This window comes from Pristis pectinata, chromosome 4 (assembly GCF_009764475.1).
Source record: "Pristis pectinata isolate sPriPec2 chromosome 4, sPriPec2.1.pri, whole genome shotgun sequence".
Lineage (NCBI taxonomy): Eukaryota > Metazoa > Chordata > Chondrichthyes > Rhinopristiformes > Pristidae > Pristis > Pristis pectinata.
In genome coordinates, this window is record NC_067408.1 from 52,242,287 (window position 1) to 52,261,271 (window position 18,985).

General features: G+C 40.4%; 1 protein-coding gene across 2 annotated transcripts in view; it reads right to left on the reverse strand.

Annotated features, from left to right (window-relative positions):
• The window catches only part of LOC127569055 (dedicator of cytokinesis protein 2-like), a 528,829-nt gene that overhangs the window by 128,027 nt on the left and 381,817 nt on the right, over window positions 1-18,985 (reverse strand). For both annotated transcript variants that reach the window (XM_052013336.1, XM_052013337.1), the window contains exon 30: window positions 2,580-2,658. In XM_052013336.1, coding sequence (XP_051869296.1) covers window positions 2,580-2,658 — 79 coding nt within the window. The remainder of the gene's footprint in view (window positions 1-2,579; window positions 2,659-18,985) is intronic.

The following is an 18,985-nucleotide window of genomic DNA, read 5'->3' on the forward strand; positions in this document are numbered from 1 at the left end:
CCAAACTTACCACAGCAGATCCTTCCATGGCCATACCCAACCCGACCCTTCACTATGATCCCTCCCTCCTCATCACCCTCCAGTTCCCTGGTGGGGTCTGATGCCACAGATCTACTTACTGGAAGATCAATCAACTCTTCATTTTGCTGCTTTCTGGTTGAGAAACAGACTGAAGTTTTAACTCAGGACCTGCTAGGTTTTTCCAAAAGGCCCTCTAAGAAACATTCCAGCATTCTGTTTTTTTTTCTTTCTCTGCTCTCTCTCCTCTTCTGGTATTTTCAATTTTATTCATTTGCTCCTTGTACCTCCCTCAGACACACTTTTTGTTGCTAACCAGCCTTTACCACCCTCTCCTGGATTGCATCACCACCACTTGCCGCATCCCATCTCTCCTGGTCTCCACTCTATCACAGACCATCCTTTTCTGCACTTTGCCCCTCCCTGCTTTCTCTGCAAATTTGCCCGATTTCTAGCTATTCCTAGTTCTGATTAAAGGTCATCGACCTAAGGTCTATTTCTTTCCTTTTCAATGCTGCCTGGTTTGCTGAGTATTTCTAACATTTTTTGATTTTAATTCAGGTCCTTCAGGAAACCTGTAGTCCAAGGTTTCTGGCCATTACTTCTCCCGCCCTGTCCTAATTTCCTTCCTGGAAAGACCAGAACCATTTGCTAATTCTCCTGTTGCTTGAGAAATATAATGTTAAACAAATGTCTTCCTCATTATGTTCTTCCAGAATTAAAATCAGCATTTACCTCACCATTCCCTAAATCATTCTTTCCCAAAACTTCACATCTGAGAGCTCCACATCACCATCAATCAATCCCTTTTCCCAAGCGTGGCATTGCTCTATTTCTCATATACTCCTGTCTTTTCTCATGACATAGAAGGAGGCCATTTGGCCCATCACATCTATGCTGGCTCTCAGAACAATTCCATTCCCTCAGTCCCATTCCTCCATGTACTTCCTTGTAACCTATTCTTACGTGCCCATTAACACCCCTCCTAATTTTCTGACACCAAGGATAATTTACAGTAACCAACTAACCAGAATTACTACTCCTTGTCTTAGGTGTCTGGTGCCATAAAGAAGTCACCATCTATTAATTTGCAAGTCTTGCTCCTCCTGATATCTCAGTGAAGCAATCTTCTCTAATTATTTGGTCCAATCCAATTAAACGCTATGACTCACTTAATTATTTTGAATTAGATGATGTTTGGACTTCAACAAGGAAAATCCCCAGCGTGTGATGCCAGGGAGAAATTGTGTTCCTCTTAGTCTCGATCAGTGCCACATCGTGATCTGTTTTGTTGAGCAACTCAGAGAACCAGATGACCTGGACAACGCCAGCCTCATTAACTTGGACTCAGATCCTGCTGCAGAAACTTGGGCACATAATCTGGTGTCACTTTGGTGCAGTACTGAGTGAGCTCTTCACATTACTCCACCCTGATTCCGAATCAACATCCCTCTCTGGTGGACTGCAGAGACCTCTGCTCTATTTCAAAGGTGAGCAGGGAGTTCCTCCTGATATCCTTTTACAATAATTATCCCTCAACCAATAACATTAAAACAGTTTAACTGGGCATTACCACATCACTTTTTGTGGGATCTTGCTATGAATAAATTAGCTGCCATGTTTCCTATGCTACAACTGCGGATAGGTTCTAAGGAATAAATTGTTGGGTCTGAAGTGACTTGGGAGGACCCAAGGCTGTGAAGGATGCTATATAATTGCAAGTTTGTTCATTTTTCTTTAAATGAGGCATTTTTACCTCAGATGTTAATGTCTACTTACATCATTAGAGAATGCTACTTCCGGTTGAAAATACTTCATTGATTCTTAAAATATTACAGGACAAAGGAAGTCATTCTGACCTCATTCGTGTGTAACTTTGGAGCTGTTATCCAATCAGTGGTACTCCTAAAACCCTGCAATATTTTTCAACATCTAATTACCTTTCAAATGCTACCACTGAATCTGATTCCAGCCCTTTCAAGCCATATATTCCAGTGTGCAACAATTCACTCTGCAAAGCAAAACTCTGTATCTGCCCTTTGGTTTACTTGTCTTAAAATCAGATTTATCTTAAATCTGTGACTTTTGGTTCTTGGCCTCTTGCCAGTGGAGAGGGGTTCAATTTATTGACTTAACCAAATACTTTCATAATTGAATATCCATTAAATCTGTTCTCAGTCTGTCTTTTGTTCTAAGGAGGATAATCTCTGTTTCTCACACCCTTCTGCTAACTAAAGACCTCCATTCCTTAAAGTTGGCTTCGAAAAATGAAATTCAGCTCATCTTTAAAATGTACTTCCCTGACCCAGCATTTGAGTGTACAACCAATCTTCTTTAGTTTAATCATCTTATTAAAACCTCTATAAAGCAGTGAAGGGCATTTTCTTCTACATTAAATTCACGATATTGTAATCTGATCACTTTACAGCTAGCCAGCACTAAAGAAGGCCTTCTATACTGAGAATATGTTAATCAGTTTCCAGTCAGACTGTGTTCTTGAGCTAGCACTTGGCTACAAACAGGCTCTGATACATCTAACATTGAGCACTGTAATCTCTTACCTGTTGCTCAAAATTCATGTTCTCCAAGAATCTTTGGTTCATGGTTTCTGCAAACTTGTTGATGGCTCGTAAAAACACTCTGCAAAAAAAAAGTTCAATCAATTAATCCAGATTTACTAATTAGCCGGTTTGCAAGGTGTTGAAGAAATGCTGTGATTTAGTCTTCTTTACATTCTGTGGAAAGGGATCAAATGTGGCCCAGGTAGATAACATGAAAGTCCTCTTTTTTTGTCAATCTTGGATGAAAAGAGGAAAGATGGTCTGAGCTTAACAATGGTAGAATTTTCCATCCCAGGCTCCTGTTCCCTTTCAGGACCCCATTCATATAAATTCCTCCATATCTTTACATTTGCACACTGTTAATCACTATAATCTTGGACAATACATTTTTACAATATGCCCACACAGTCTTTGCAATGATAAAATTTCCCACAGAGGCTGTCACCACAGTACAAAGCAGCTCATAATCTGGCAGTGTCATTCAGAGAATGTGCAGTAAAGCACAGCAGGTAGTGCTGCTGCCTCACAGCTCCAAGGATGTGGGTTCGATTCTGACCTCTGTCCTTGTGGAATTTACATGTTCTCCCTGTGTGGGCTTTCCCTGGGTGCTCTGGTTTTCTGTCACGTGCCAAAGATGTACTGATAGGTTAATTGGCTGCTGTTAAATAACTTGGCATGGTTACAGGCAAAAAGAATCAGGGGGTGTTGATGGACATGTATGCAACAAAATAAATTATGGAGGTACTGGGAAATGAGGAGAAGGGTCATGAGACTAACTGGATTGCTCTGTGAGATGTCACTGACCTGATGGGCCACATTATTACAATTAGTTTAATATTAGTTTATTGTTGTCACGTGTACTGAGAAACATTGAAAAGCTTTTATTTTGCTTGCTGTCCAGGCAGATCTTGCCATACATAAGTAAAAAGTGAAAACAAAATGCAGAATATGGTGTTACATTTACAGAGAAAGTGTATTGCAGGAAGACAAATAAAGTACAAAGGCCACAGCGAGGTAGATTGGGAGATCTAGAGTTCATCCCTTAGTGTATGAGAGACCTGTTTAAGAGTCTGATAACAGTGGGATAGAAGCTGCCGTTGATTCTGGTCGTACATGTTCTCAAGCTTTTCTATCTTCTGCCTGTTGGGAGAGGGCAGAAAAGAGAATGACCGGGGAGGAAGGGGGCCCTTGATTATGTTGGCTGCCATCCCAAGGCAGCGGGAAGTATAAACAGTCAATGGAAGGGAGGCTGGTTTGCGTGATGGACTGGGCTGCGTTCACAACTCTCTGCAATTTCTTGCAGTCTTGGGCAGAGCAGTTGCCGTGCCATACTGTGATGCATCCGGAGAGGATGCTTTCTATGGTGCATCTATAAACATGGCTTCCTTCACTATAATTATAAGAACCAAAAGAATGTCAACTACCCCCACTTGGATCCATCTGCCTCTTTTTTTTCCTTGGAGGCACAAGAGACTGAGGAACTCAGCGGGTCAGGCAGCATCTGTGGAGGGAAATGGATAATCAACATTTCTGGTTGAGATCCTTCATCTGGACTGAAAGATAAGAGGGGAGAGAGCCAGTATAAAGAGGTGAAGGGAACGGGTGGAACAAGAAATGGCAACTGATAGGTGGATCCAGGTGAAGAGGGTGATAGGCGGATTGGGGAGGAAAGAGTGGAAAAAGAGACAGAGGCTGGGAGGTGATAGGGGGAGGCAACAAAGAGCTGCAGATCATGGATTCTGATTGGAAGGGATCATCTGAAGCCCCTAGTTGCTTCCACTAATCACCCACCTGCCTCCATCTCCTGACTCCACCTCTCCCCCCACTGCCCCCAACCATCTGGCTTCTACTATCCATCATCTTTCACATCCCCCCCCCCCAAAACAACTATCATGTACCAGCCCATCTCACCCCTCCCCTTGTCCTCTTTATACTGTCTATCTTCCCTCTCCACTCTCACTCCTGATGCAAGGTCTCAACCTGAGATATCCACAGTTCCTTTCCCCCCAACAGATGCTGCTTAACCTGCTGAGTTCCTCTAGCAGATTGTTTGTTGCTCCAGATTCCAGCATCTGAAGTCTCTTGTGTCTCCACAAGAACAACTTGTATGGGCACACAGAAAAACATAAGCTGTAAAGGGTACAGGCAACTTCCGCATAACAGGTGGATGGCCTTCCTTGAAAACAGTACACGTCACAATTTTCTATAATGCAAGACCACTTTCCATATCTCAGATTTCTGGGTCGTGATTTGTGAATTCTGCAAGGACAAATTTCTGTACCCCAATTGGACGTAACGCATGGGGTCACGTGTACTGCTCCACGGGTTCAAGGGAGGTTCTTGCCCACAGTACAGGGCACTTCTCTCTTCTTCCAGCTGTTCTGTCACTGACTAGACAACGATCAATGCTGGCTAAAATGGCAATCATAGATTTTAATAAAAAAAGGGGTCATACAGCTGCCTCTTAAGCCATGCCATAAAATCAGGGTTGGTGTCAGTGTCATAGAGCAATACAGCAGGCCCAACTCAGCCATGCCAACCAAGATGCCCATCTAAGCTGGTCCCATTTGCCTGCATTTAGCCCCTATCCTTCTCAACCCCTCCTATCCATGTACCTGTCCAAATGTCTTTAAAATGTTGTTATTGTACCTGCCTAAACCACTTTCCCTGGCAGGTCGTTGCTTGAAGAAGTTGCCCTTCGGGTCCCTTTAAAATCTTTCCCCTTTCATCTTAAATTTATGCCCTCTAGCTTTTGATTCTCCTTTCCCAGGAAAAAAGACTGTGCACTCACCCTACTTAAGTCTCTGATGATTTTATACACCTCTATAAGGTCACCCCTCAATCTCCTATGGTCCAAGGAATAAAGTCCTAGCCTCCACAACCTCTCCCTATAACTTCAGCCCTCGAGTTCTGGTAACATCTTCTTTGCACTCTTTCCAGCTTAATGACATCCTTCCTATAAAAGGTTCCAGAGCTGTGAACAGGAACCGTGGGAGAGAAAACAGCATTGGTTCTCATTCATTGATCAAGAATCACATTAGTTAGAATGACGATGTTTCTTGTAAAAATGAGTGAACCACTCAATTTATGATTGTTCATTGATACGACAATGATGCACACTAATAACATAAGAAATAAAAGTAGGAGCAGCTCCCTCACTGTCTGCTTCGTTATTCAATGTTCATAGCCGATCTTTTACCTCAGCACCTCCCCTATCCCTACACCCCTGATTCCCTTGATATCTAAAAATCAGAAGTTGCTGGAAGTACTCCGCAGGTCAGATGGCATCTGTGGACAGAGAAACAGAGTCAACATTTCAGTCAATGACCTTTAATTTCTGTGTCGTTGACATGAAACCTTAACCTTGTTTCACTTTCCACAGATGCTGCCTGACTTGCTGAGTATTTCCTGCATTTTCTGTTTTTATTTCAGACTCCCAGCATCTGCCGTTCATTGCTTTTAGATTATCCATGGTCAATGTGAAAACAAAGTGCTTGGTAATATTAATATGTTGACAATTCAATATTAGTTTATTGATTTATTTTGTTATTATTTGAATTAAAATAGTCCCAGAGAGCAGTTTAATTGCTGCTCTGTCGCCGCTTGCAAATACTGAAAAAAATGTGAAGTATTTCCATGGAGAAAATGATTAACAAAGATGACTTTAACTTCTGTCAATTGCAACAGTCTTTGTAATGTTTGTCCAAGCACCTCCGATTCATTATCTTTTCTGGATCATTGTGAAAAAAATGAGTAACTAACCAGATATTCTGCGTCAATGAGGGACTGTGAGTGTTAAATATCGACACTTTCTTCTAAAAGTGGGATCATTGGTGTCCATTTCAAAGAGCAGACAGGGCTTCAGGTTAGTGTTTCATTCTTACCAAGCAGCACACACTCAGTACCATATTAAGTCTGTGCACTCAAGTTTATGCACTCAACTCTTGATTACAACTTGAAAATTCCAGATCCAGAAAAGGATCTAGGGGACATGCAGCGGCCTGAAAAGCTTGAGCATGTAGATATTAGAAAAAAGGTGGTGCTGAAACTTTTGGAAAGCATCAAGTTAGATAAGTCGCCGGGACCGAAAGAGATGCACCCCAGGTTGTTGTGGGAGGCGAGGGAGGAGATTATGGAGCCTCTGACGATGATCTTTGCGTCGCCGATGGAGACGGGAGAGGTTCCGGAAGATTGGAGGGTTGCGGATGTTGTTCCCTTAGTCAAGAAGGGGAGTAGGGATAGCCCAGGGAATTATAGACCAGTGAGTCTTACCTCAGTGGTTGGTAAGCTGATGGAGAAGATCCTGAGAGGCAGGATTTATGAACATTTGGAGAGGTATAATATGATTAGAAATAGTCAGCATGGCTTTGTCAAGGGCAGGTGCTGCCTTACGAGCCTGATTGAATTTTTTGAGGATGTGACCAAGCACATCGATGTAGGTATATGGATTTCAGCAAGGCATTTGATAAAGTACCCCATGCGAGGCTTATTGAGAAAGTAAGGAGGCATGGGATCCAAGGGGACATTGCAGTGTGGATCCAGAACTGGCTGGCCCACAGAAGGCAAAGAGTGGTTGTTGAAGGGTCATGTTCTGAGTAGAGGTCAGTGACCAGTGGTGTACCTCAGGGGTCTGTACTGGGACCCTTACTCTTTGTGATTTTTATAAATGACCTGGATGAGGAAGTGGAGGGATGGGTTGGTAAGTTTGCGGATGACACAAAGGTTGGGGGTGTTGTGGATAGTTTGGAGGGTTGTCAGAGGTTACAGAGGGACATAGATAGGATGCAAAGTTGGGCTGAAAAGTGGCAAATGCAGTTCAACCCAGATAAGTGTGAAGTGGTTCATTTTGGTAGGTCAAATATGTTGGTGGAATACGGTATTAATGCTAGGACTCTTGGCAGTGTGGAGGATCAGTGGGATCTTGGGGTCCGAGTCCATAGGACGCTCAAAGCGGCTGTGCAGGTTGACTCTGCGGTTAAGAAGGCATATGGTGTATTGTCCTTCATCAATCGGGGAACTGAATTTAGGAGCCGAGAGGTATTGTTGCAGCTATATAGGTCCCTGGTCAGACCTCACTTGGAGTACTGTGCTCAGTTCTGGTCGCCTCACTACAGGAAGGATGTGGAAGCCATAGAAAGGGTGCAGAGGAGATTTACTAGGATGCTGCCTGGAATGCGGAGCATGCATTATGAAAACAGGTTGAGGGAACTCGGCCTTTTCTCCTTGGAGAGACGGAGGATGAGGGGGGACCTGATAGAGGTGTATAAGATGATGAGAGGTATTGATTGGGTAGATAGTCAGTGGCTTTTCCCCAGGGCTGAAATAGTGGTCACAAGAGGACATAGGTTTAAGGTGCTGGGGAGTAGATATAGAGGAGATTTCAGGGGCAAGTTTTTTACTCAGAGAGTGGTGAGTGCGTGGAATGGACTGCCGGAAACGGTGGTGGAGGCTGATATGATAGGGTCTTTTAAGAGACTGTTAGATAGGTACATCGAGCTGAATAAAATAGAGGGCTATGGGTTAGCATAGTAATTTCTAGGGAAGGGACATGTTCGGTACAGCTTTGTGGGTCGAAGGGCCTGAATTGTGCTGTAGTTTTTCTATGTTTCTATGTTTCTGACACCAGAGGCAACATTCACCCTTCAACCAGTACCTAAGTATCCGGTTCAGTGTCACATTGCAATTGGTGGGACTTTGCCATACTTTGACTGGACTGTGAAGCCCCCAACATTGCAATAATGACTAAGGTTGCAAAGTGTTTCATCAGTTTAGAATTTCAAGGATGTGTGAGGTTCTAAGCAAATACACATTGCTTCTACACTTAGTTACATTACTTATAATTGTATTGACTTCTTCATGCAGTACTCTCACATGTATCTGCTTTAAGTTGTTTGGACTAATTATAAAACCATTACCCCTTCACTGAATAATCAATGATTAAGAAAATTTGTCTATAAATTATCTTCTACTTTTCTGGCAAAGTTGAAACCCCTGCTCCCAACATTCTTATTTATTTATAACAGAGACTTATATAACCTTTCTCACTTTATCAGCATGTAAGCAGATTTTTTCAATGATCTAAAATATAAAGAAGTTTGGCTTCAAACACTAAGAATGCATATTTGCAACTTGAGCTCCTAAATTATTTATTGTCCATTAAAGTTAATGTGGATGCTATTGTATTGCAACACTAAATTGTAATTCAAGGGTTTCTTATGTCACTTGTTACTGGGGATCTTAATCAACTACTGACAAAACCAAATCTCCTTTGTCTGATTCACCAAGAAGGACAGTCAGGAAGATCTAATATAAGCCACGGCCACTCCCCCCCACAAGGTGGTAAGACATCTTAAATGGATTCCAAAGTGTATGAGATATTCATTTGGGGAAACTGTTATCACAGCAACTAAAACCTGCAAGAATACAGATGGAAATGAACCATCAGGTCTTTCCCTTTGTTAAAGGGAGAATCAAGAGACTGCAGATGCTGCAATCTGGAGCAACACACAAACTGCTGGAAGAACTCAGCGGGTCAGGCAGTTTGTGGAGGCAGAAGGGTAGTCAAGGTTTCTGGTCGAGATCCTGCATCAGACCCAAAATGTCAACCATCCCATTGCCTCCACAGATGCTGCCTGACCCGCTGAGTTCCTCCAGCAGTTTTTTTTTAGTTTTCCTTTTGTCAGATATTTCTCCAGAATTGGAAATTTTGTCAAGGACCCTTAGGACAATGTTCCAACTGTTGGATTTTCACATGGACATGACACTATTGATTCTAAAATTCTTTCATATATTTGGCAGAATAAAATCCCAAGGTTAAATAAGAAATATTTACAAAAACTAAAAAAGGATGGTGGTATGGCCCTGCCTAACTTTAGATTATCTTATTGGGCAATTAATATCAGATAGTTAATTTTTTGGATACAAGATTCAAATGTAATTCAATGCCCCAAATGGGTACACCTTGAGCACCAATCAGTACTTGAATTTTTATTAGTTTCTATTTTAGGAGCTTCACTCCCTTTTGCACTTACCAAATTAAGTAAACATATGATTAACCCAATTGTTAAACATACAATACGAATATGGTTTCAATTTCGTAAATTTTTTGGATTCAATAAATTTAACTTGACAAGTCGCATTCAATCTAATTTTTTCTTTCATCCATCCAGAGTTGACTCAGCTTTTTCCATATGGAAAAGGATTTATTCATTGATAACTGTTTTTCATCTTTTGAACAATTGTCTAACAAATACAATTTGCCTAGATCACACTTCTTTCGATATTTGCAGATTAGAAATTTTTTGAAAGCTACTATACCGTCTTTTCCGACACCTTACAAAACTGAAATTAGGGAAAAAATTTTAGGTCTTAATCCTTATCAGGAGGGCTTGATATTAATAATTTATGATTTAATTATGAAAATACGTTCAGAATCACTGGACAAAATTAAGAATGAATAGGAAAGCGAACTCCAGACATCTTTACCTACAGAGACATAGAAGAAAATTCTTCATTTAGTTAATACATCTTCATTGTGTGCCAGACACTCTTTGATACATTTTAAGGTAGTTCACAGGACCCGTATGTCCAAAGATAAGCTAGCTCATTTTTATCACCAGATAAATCCTATATGTGACAGATGTAAATCGAATGTGGCTTCTTTGACATATATGTTTTGGTCCTGTCCTCTTTTGGAAAAATATTGGAAAGACATTTTTAACATTATTTCAAATATAACCATATGATTGTCTTTGTTACATTAATGGCCAAAGGATCCATTTTACTTAAATGGAAGGATCCAATACCCCCTACTACTTTTCAATGGTTTTCTCAAACTATATCATGTTTAAACTTGGAAAAAATTAGGAGTGGTACTGTTGATCCTTTGCTTAAATTTGAAGATATTTGGAGTCCATTTATTCAATACTTTCACATGATTTAGATCCCCTTTCAATAACTTTCCAATTTAGAGGAACGGAGTTGACGACATAATATTGCTCTGGTTCTACTGAGAAATTTCAGTCCAGACTTTTTCTTTACTTTTTTTTTGTTGTTTTTGAAATTTTTTTGTTTAGTTTAGTTTGGTTTGATATATAGTTTATAATTTTTCTTATTGATTTGGATTTTTTTCTTTCTTTTCTTTTATACATATAATAAATCCTTTTCTTTCCTTTCTTTTATATTATATTCATTTACTAAGAGATCATTGGATCTACAGTTTTTTTATATTTTATATTTCTTTATGATTATCTATGCTATGATTGTTCTCTTGATCTCTTTGTATTACATGTACAAACATTGATGTTATATATTAATCTGTATTAATTTGAAAACTAATAAAAAGATTGAAAAAGAAAGGATTTTCACATGGACATTCAGTTTTATCAGCCACTATCATTATCACTACACTTTATCAGCTGCTGAAGAGAACTGAATTTGGGGTTGATGGTACAAAGTTTCAATGAACTGCAGAAGAGCTAAGCCACAATGTGCTAGGACTGGCTTCAAAGAGCCTCATCTAAGTTATTTTCCAGTGCCCATTACATTAGGCAATAATAAAGGGCAAAAAATATCATATCCCTGTGGTTTTGGTGTTGAACCAACAATGCAAATGTTGTGAACACAAATTGCAGCATTATAGGTTCAAAAATTAAATAGATTAAAATCTGTGGTTTGGTACAAAACAAAATGATATTGCAGACAATTTTGATTTTTGCAAAACCAACAGTTTCAATCACGTCCTACAGATAAAGGATCCAGTCACACACTCCCTAGTTTCATGTGATTGTGCGATATGATCATAGCAATACATAGTTAATTCTAAGTTCTCTCAGGGTAACTAGGGAGGAGCAATAGATTTTGTTCTTACTGTCAACATCCACATTTTAATCCTGCCTCTTTCATGCATAGTAAAGCTGGTCACATTGTTCTGAGAAGTGGTTACTACTGCCCTACGTACTTATCCAGCAGGACAGTTCCAGTCTGTAGAGGGGGAAGCTGCATGCCCTCAACCAGAGGGGTAAGACCAGACAGCGACTCAACTTCACCAGCCAGTTGGTCCCTGATTCCAAGTGCAGCAAGACATTTGAAAATATGATTTAAAAACTGAGTTTGCAAATCCATCCACTCCGGACCTCCCTGGTCCATGCAAAGACTAAAATTAGTTTCCCTTTCATGAACATGTGCATAAACATATTCTCTTAATAAGATGCTGCAGCAAACTGAATTATGTTAATATGTCCCACATACATAACTTGATCTTCCCAAAACTTAAAATGGGGTGAATGGAACCTTAAATGTTCTAATTACAAGATGCAGTGCCCATCAAATTGATATCTCATTGAGCCCAGGTAGAAGGCTTTATTGAAAAGAATCAGGTCATCAGGGACTCTTTGACTGAGCCCTATATACAATTCCAAAGGCAAAAAGCAGACAGTCTCACCCAGGCTAATACTTCCATCAACTCAACGAGCCAGAGAATTCACATCCCAGGTTCACTGCTGGTTCCAAATTTAAACACAGCTTTGCTCATCAAAGCAAAGTTCAGTTTAAAGAGAAGAAGATAGGAATAAAGCAAAATGACTGCAGGCCAATTAGTCTAGCATCAGTAGTGGGGAAAATTGCTAGAATTCATCATCGAGATCAGAGTAAGTGAGCACTTAGCAAAGTATAAGCTGATTAGGAAGAATCATCAGGGTTTGGTGAAAGGTTGATTACGTCTAACTAACTTAATGGAGTTTTTTTTTGATGGAGCCACTGAGCTGTGCTTCGAGATGGATCGATAATGGACTTTGAAAAGGTTTCAAAGACATTTCCATGAGTTGCCAGACATAGGCTGCTGAGGCTGGAGATGTGATTGGTGGTGATCTAACTGAAGGGTCTGAAAATAAACTAAGGGAATCTATTGTCTACACAAGGAGTGACTTCTCCCTTCAATAATGGGACCTGGACAAACAGACACAATGGCCAGTTTTAAGACCAGATGAAAGTATCGTCCCATTCCTTTCTATATCAGAATGCTATGTCTTACAATTGCCAATCCATTATGAACAGATTCCAATGGCAATGTACATGTGCAAGACTGACCCTGAAATTCTAGGTAATCTGCGTAACATTTGGTCGAAAGGAAAAATGTATTTTCATGGCAGTTTGAGGCAATGTGAAATATTTTTCATCAAAATACAATAATTGGAAGAACATTTATGATTCTGAAATGGGACCAAGCCTTCAAGAGCAAGAATATTTAGGAATGTGGAGAAAGAGTGAGGGATTGGATGCAGAAATAAAAGAACTGGAATGGGTTAATAAATGCTTGAGCAGGCTCAATCACCTTCTCCTGTTCCAAATCACAATGGAAGTCAGTGCTGAGAAATGTTGCTTTTAACTTTCTATATCTAACACCAGGGCCAATCATTTCTACATCAGATCAATCACAGCCAGATGTAGCCTTCAGCTTGTTCCATGCTGCATCCATAACATTTTCCAGACTCAGTCACATTAAGAGTACTCCCAAATGCACTTGGCTAATATTGCTCCGTCTTCCACATCAATCATCCTGAATTACCTTGCCAATTTGAGAAGGTTTTCAGACATTCTGAGTCGGATCAGTGGTGAGGAAAGCGAATGCTATGTTGGCATTCATTTCGAGAGGTATAGTGTATAAAAGTAAGGAAGTGTTGATGAGGCTCTACAGGGCACTAGTGAGACCTCATTTGGAATACTGTGTACAGTTTTGGGCCCCATATCTTAGGAAGGATGTGCTGATGTTGGAGAGGGTTCAGAGGAGATTTACGAGGATGATTCCCGGAATGAAAGGGCTTACATATGATGAGCATTTGTCAGCTCTTGGACTGTACTCACTGGAGTACAGAAGAATGAGAGGGGACCTCATAGAAACATTTAAAGTGTTGAAAGGACTGGACAGAGTAAATGTGGCCAAGCTGTTTCCCTTGGTGGGTGAGTCCAGGACCAGAGGGCACAATCTTAGAATTAGAGGGTACAGGTTTAAAACAGAGATGAGGAGAAATTTCTTTAGCCAGAGGGTAGTCAAATTATGGAATTCCTTGCCACGTACAACAGTGGAGGCCAGATCATTGGAGGTGTTTAAGGAGGAGATAGATATCTAATTAGTCAAGGTATCAAGGGATATGGGGATAAGGCCGGAAATTGGGGTTAGAATAGGTTTTTTTTCTGCTCATGGAGCAGACTCCCCCCCCCCCCGTTCTTTTTTCTTTTTCCCCTTTTCTTTGGAGCAGACCCGATGGGCCGAATGGCCTACTTCTGCTCCCTTGTCTTGTGATCTTGTGAAACTTGTGCCCAGCATGAGCAGAACTCACACTATCCAATCTCATCCACCTTTGACTTTTACAACGAGCAGTCTCAATCAAGTGTTGACTGAGATGCCAATGATGAAAGAATAGCTGTTTTTTTCCCTGGTTTTGCACCCTGCCAAATCAAAACCATCACTGTGTCATATCTACTATGAAAGTGCAGGAGAAAAAGGAGATTAGGTTGGGATAATTCCAAAATTTATTTGAGATTATAACGCAATTGTACAAAATGTGGCATATCAATTGGAGTTATAGATGCCCCTCACTTCAGTAAATGACAGTGTTTCATATATTAGAATTGGTAAAAAAAAATATCCTCAATGAGCAATACCATTATCTGTTAGGTAGCCAATTAGCTTTATACTGAACCAGCTGGGAATCTCTGCAGTCTGGCCGTTATAAACACCTGGAAAGCTCACAAGTGCTGTAGGCATCTCGGTTAATAGTGAATGATAACCTATAATGTGGGGTAGCATTGCAAACTCTGTATTTTCAGGAAAGTTACACTAATTGCATTGAGTCAGGCCCTAAACATGGTGTCTCTCATACTGTAGAATACAACAGCCTGTCAGACTTCATCCCTCCAAATCTTTGCCTAGCTTGCAATTTTAGGCAATCAGAATGCGAATCAGATTTATTATCACTGATTTATATGACATGAAATTTGTTGTTTTGCAGCAAGAGTACAGTGCAAAGGCATAAGACATAAAGTGAAGAAGCATTCATGTGAATGATGCAAATATCAAGTCTCGATCACTAGGCAATGCTACTATCACATCCCTTTGTTATGCAAATCACTCAAGTAAACATTGATCTGGCTGAAGCGACTACCATGAATCAAGTATATTCAAACTGTAACTGGATTGAGCGATACCGCTCAGCCTAATAAGTATGTATATCAGAGCCAATGCAACACCTTCACTATGGGCTTTAGCACTTCCTTTGCTACTGATTAAGAGAGAATGTTAGAGAGATGTTCTGGATGTGTCTCACACCAGTTCCACACTGACTCTGTTAATTGGAAACTTACGTCAATGATAATGTTTTACTTCCAAAGCCAGGTGGCACACGATGTACTCAGAGCAGAATTTGTTGCACAAAGGTTGAGTGCTTCGGTGAGAAAAATGTTTTGTATTTTGAATCCATTAGCTGTAGAGCTGTTTCTCTCTGGGGCAAAGACCATTTTGTACAAAAGATAGGTACTGAATGGGATGAACCAGTCGAGAGGGATATCCTGGACCAGTTCTCAATTGCCCACGTGGGTGAGAGAGGAATTTCTCACATTTTCTCATAACTATCCTCATGTTTGTTTATTTTGCTTCTCCTCTATGAATTTACAATTGAACCAAGGATTAAAGAGTCATGGAGCTATACAGCATGGAAATTGGCACTTCAGCCCAACTCGTTAATGCAGCCCAAGTTGTCTACCTGAACTAATCCCATTTGCCCATATTTGGCCAATATCCCTCTTAACCTTTCCTATCCATGTACCTGTCTAAATGTCTTTAACCATTGCAATTGTACCTGCCTCTATAGCTTCCTATGGCAGCTTGTTCTTTCTACCCACCACCCTCTGTGTGAAAGCCTTTCCCCTCAGGTCCTTTTTAATTCTTTCCCCTCTCACTTTAACCCTATGCCTTTTAGTTTTAGAATCCCCTACCCTGGGATAAATTCTGTGAGCATTTACCTTATCTATGTCCCTCATGATTTTAAAAACTTCTATAAGGTCACCCCTCATCCTCCTATACTCCAGGGAAAAAAAGTCCCAGCCTATCCATCCTCTCCTTGTAACTCAAGCCCTCCAGTCTTGGTAACATCCTTGTGAATCTTTTCTGCACCCTTTCCGGCTTAATGACGTCCTTCCTATAGCTGGGTGACCAGAACTGCAAACAATACTCCAAGTGTGGTCTCAACAACGATTTGTACAGTTGTGGCAAAACGTTCCAACTCCTGTACTCATTGCCCTGATTGAAGAAGGAAAGCATGCCAATATGCCTTCTTCACCACCCTATCAACCTCTGTCTCCACTTTCACGGAGTTATGTACCCCGAGTTCTCTCTGTTTTACAACATTTTCCAGGCCTCCTCCATTTGCTGTGTTAGTCCTGCCCTGGTTTAACTTGCCACAATCAACACCTCATCTGAGTTATATTGCATCTGCCATTCTTTAGCCCACTTCCCCAAGTTGACCTAGATCCTCTTATAATCTTAGATAACCTTCTTCACCAGCTACTAAATCACCAGTTTTGGTGCTATCTGCAGATTTACAAACCATGCCAAATATATTCTCATCCAAATCAATAACATATTGATTATCTTTGCAATTGCATGCAATGGCTTGGGGTTCAGTGCATTTTTCTTGATTGGTCAACATTATTGTATATTTCAAATTTTCCTTCAGCAGAGAAGGGGGCCATTTGGCCCACTGAGTCTATACCGATTCTTAGAACAATCCTATTCCCCCACTTATTATCCCATAACCCTTTCTCTTGCACATACCCATTAACGTACCCTGATTTTCCTTCCACCCACCCACCTACATGAGGAGCAATTTACAGTAGCCAATTAACGCACCAAACAGTCAATTATAACTTGTTAGATGCCTGGAAGGAAGGAGAAGGTAATGAGATGCTCAGAAGCCAATAGGAGCCAGAGGAGTGTGGCAGAAGGAGGAAAATGTGGCATAGCTTGACTGCAGCATGATGTGAATACACTGAGGGGAAAAAACATTTAAAAAGACAATTGAAGGAAGACGTGTTGCCCTAATACTAAGATATATGGTTTCATCTAAATTATCAGACTTGTGACTGTTTTTCAGACACTTCTTCAATAAAGTCAAGCACTGCAGGCCAGCAATAATGATTAAGAGAATGTAAACACAGTATTTCTGACAGGCACACATGTTATTAAGACTTTAATTGTCACGTACAATACCAGGAAGATATGAGTCTCCCTTTAGGCTGTACCTTGGAAAAAGTAAATAAAGCTTCTCCATGTGCTTCTATGTCAGTGTAATCTAGGCTAAATTAAATCTCCTTTGTAGGTTTTGCATGCTAGACAGCTAACAGAAGATAATGCACTTTGCACCTCACATGAATATAAGGATAACTATGTGGCAGTCAGATTTTGATACAGTTATCATATTTTAATACAATTATCAAACCAAACTATGTAAGCAAAAAAGTCATAAGACTGGACCCTTTATTTTAATTAGTGATGAAAATTTCACAAAAAGGGATATTGTAGTTATATTTGCTGGAAGGGTGACTAACTGCACCTACGTTAATAGGGCTGGCTGTATAGGCAACAGTAGAGTGGAGACTATTTGTGGTCCACAATCTCAGAAATTGGCCAAAGCTGTAGTACCCAAGCATTCCCTGAGAGAACTAAGGTCTGTGAGAGGTCAATGAGAAGCAGAGAGAGGGAGATGTGTACCTGACCCTCAGTGGTTTTTGACTGTTCACAGAGCTGTAATATTCACAAGACAGTAATAGTCTCCACAGTCAGAAACAATTGAGTTACAAGCCGTCAGAAAACCAATGAAACACTGGGTCTGAATGACTTGTTTGCTTATACATGGCATTACTTTATAGTATGCTGTTCGTTGCTTTCAACAACTGAGACAGTAGATGCAGGGAAATATAGACGTTAGTATTTTCCCACCTCCAATGTAACACCACTGTGAACATGGAATTGCATTGAAACTACCTTTCCATCTGAAAGCTTGTCATAAGTATCACATCATCAACATAATTTCAGCACTTGGAATGTTATTCAGTATTAGAACATTTTAAGAATTCCATCACACCACTGAAACAGATACCAGAAGGGAGAGAAGAAAAGAGCTGAAGCCTGTTTGTGTGGGCCAGCTGAGGAGGTGGGGTGGACGGTTGAGGGGAGTCAAAAACTAAGTGTTAATCAAAAGAAGCTGCAATTACAATTATTTATGGTCTGCAGGATTTTACCTTAAAAATAAGACCTCCTAGCCAGGAAAGTATTGCAGTCAAAAGAAGGGTGATGTGCTCAGTCACAGCAGATTGCTCTTCACTAGTTCATCACCAGATTCCCCCCACCCCCATCTCTGCTCCATCCTTCCCCGCAGACAGCTGTGCAAATACACGGGGTTCCATTTGTAGTGTGGAGGCGTAGAGAAAAGGAAATGTATCATGGTGTCAGCTGTTAAATTTAAATCACTATAATCTCTCATTATAAAGAATTCTGATGTTCTGTTGTTTATTTAAAATCTCTAGTCAGGCAGAGGTAATTCAATTACCAGCCCATTGTAAACATAGGCAGACAGGGAAGACACCAAATTTATAAGATAAAGTCATTCCAGTAGTTGAACCATTTACTTCACACCATAGTGCAGAGACATTGTTAATTTAATCACAGCAAATGGATGAGCTTTTGACACATCCCATCTGACAAGCTCTACTGTTGTTTAATGCACATCGCTGTCTTGTGAGCCTCCACAATTCGCTTGCAAAACCGCACCAGCCATATTATTCAAGCGAGGCCCACACTGTGGGTGCAAATGTGTTTCAGCCAGATGTAAATAGTTGTTCCATGCAAATAAACTTTGCGCATGTGTCATTTTCACCCTGTCATCAGCCATCATAAAACATCAGGCAACCATTTCACAGCTTATGTTCATCATCAGCACTACTTTGTAAATCACATTTAAAGCAATTTATTTCCAAGTACAAGCACTCTTGGTAAGAGGAGGTGCCAGCTGTAACTCTGTTTACTCTATCAGGTTGATGTAAAATATTACTCAGCACTATTTTGAAGAGGAAGGAAGTAGTCGTTGACATCCTCAGCATTATTTATCTGTCAGGACTGCATCACTGAAACAGATATTACCATTTGTCATTTATGGGTCCTTGCTATGTGCAAATATGCTGCATTCCTAGCGTAATTTTATTTTTAATGACCTTATTTCACCTCATGATTTAATGGCAACTCATAACCTTACAACACCTTGGAGCAATTTGTGAAGTTCATTATTGACTGTAAATTATCTCAGGACATTCTGAGGTCAAGAAGGCTGCTATAGAAATGCAAGTCTGTCTTTTTT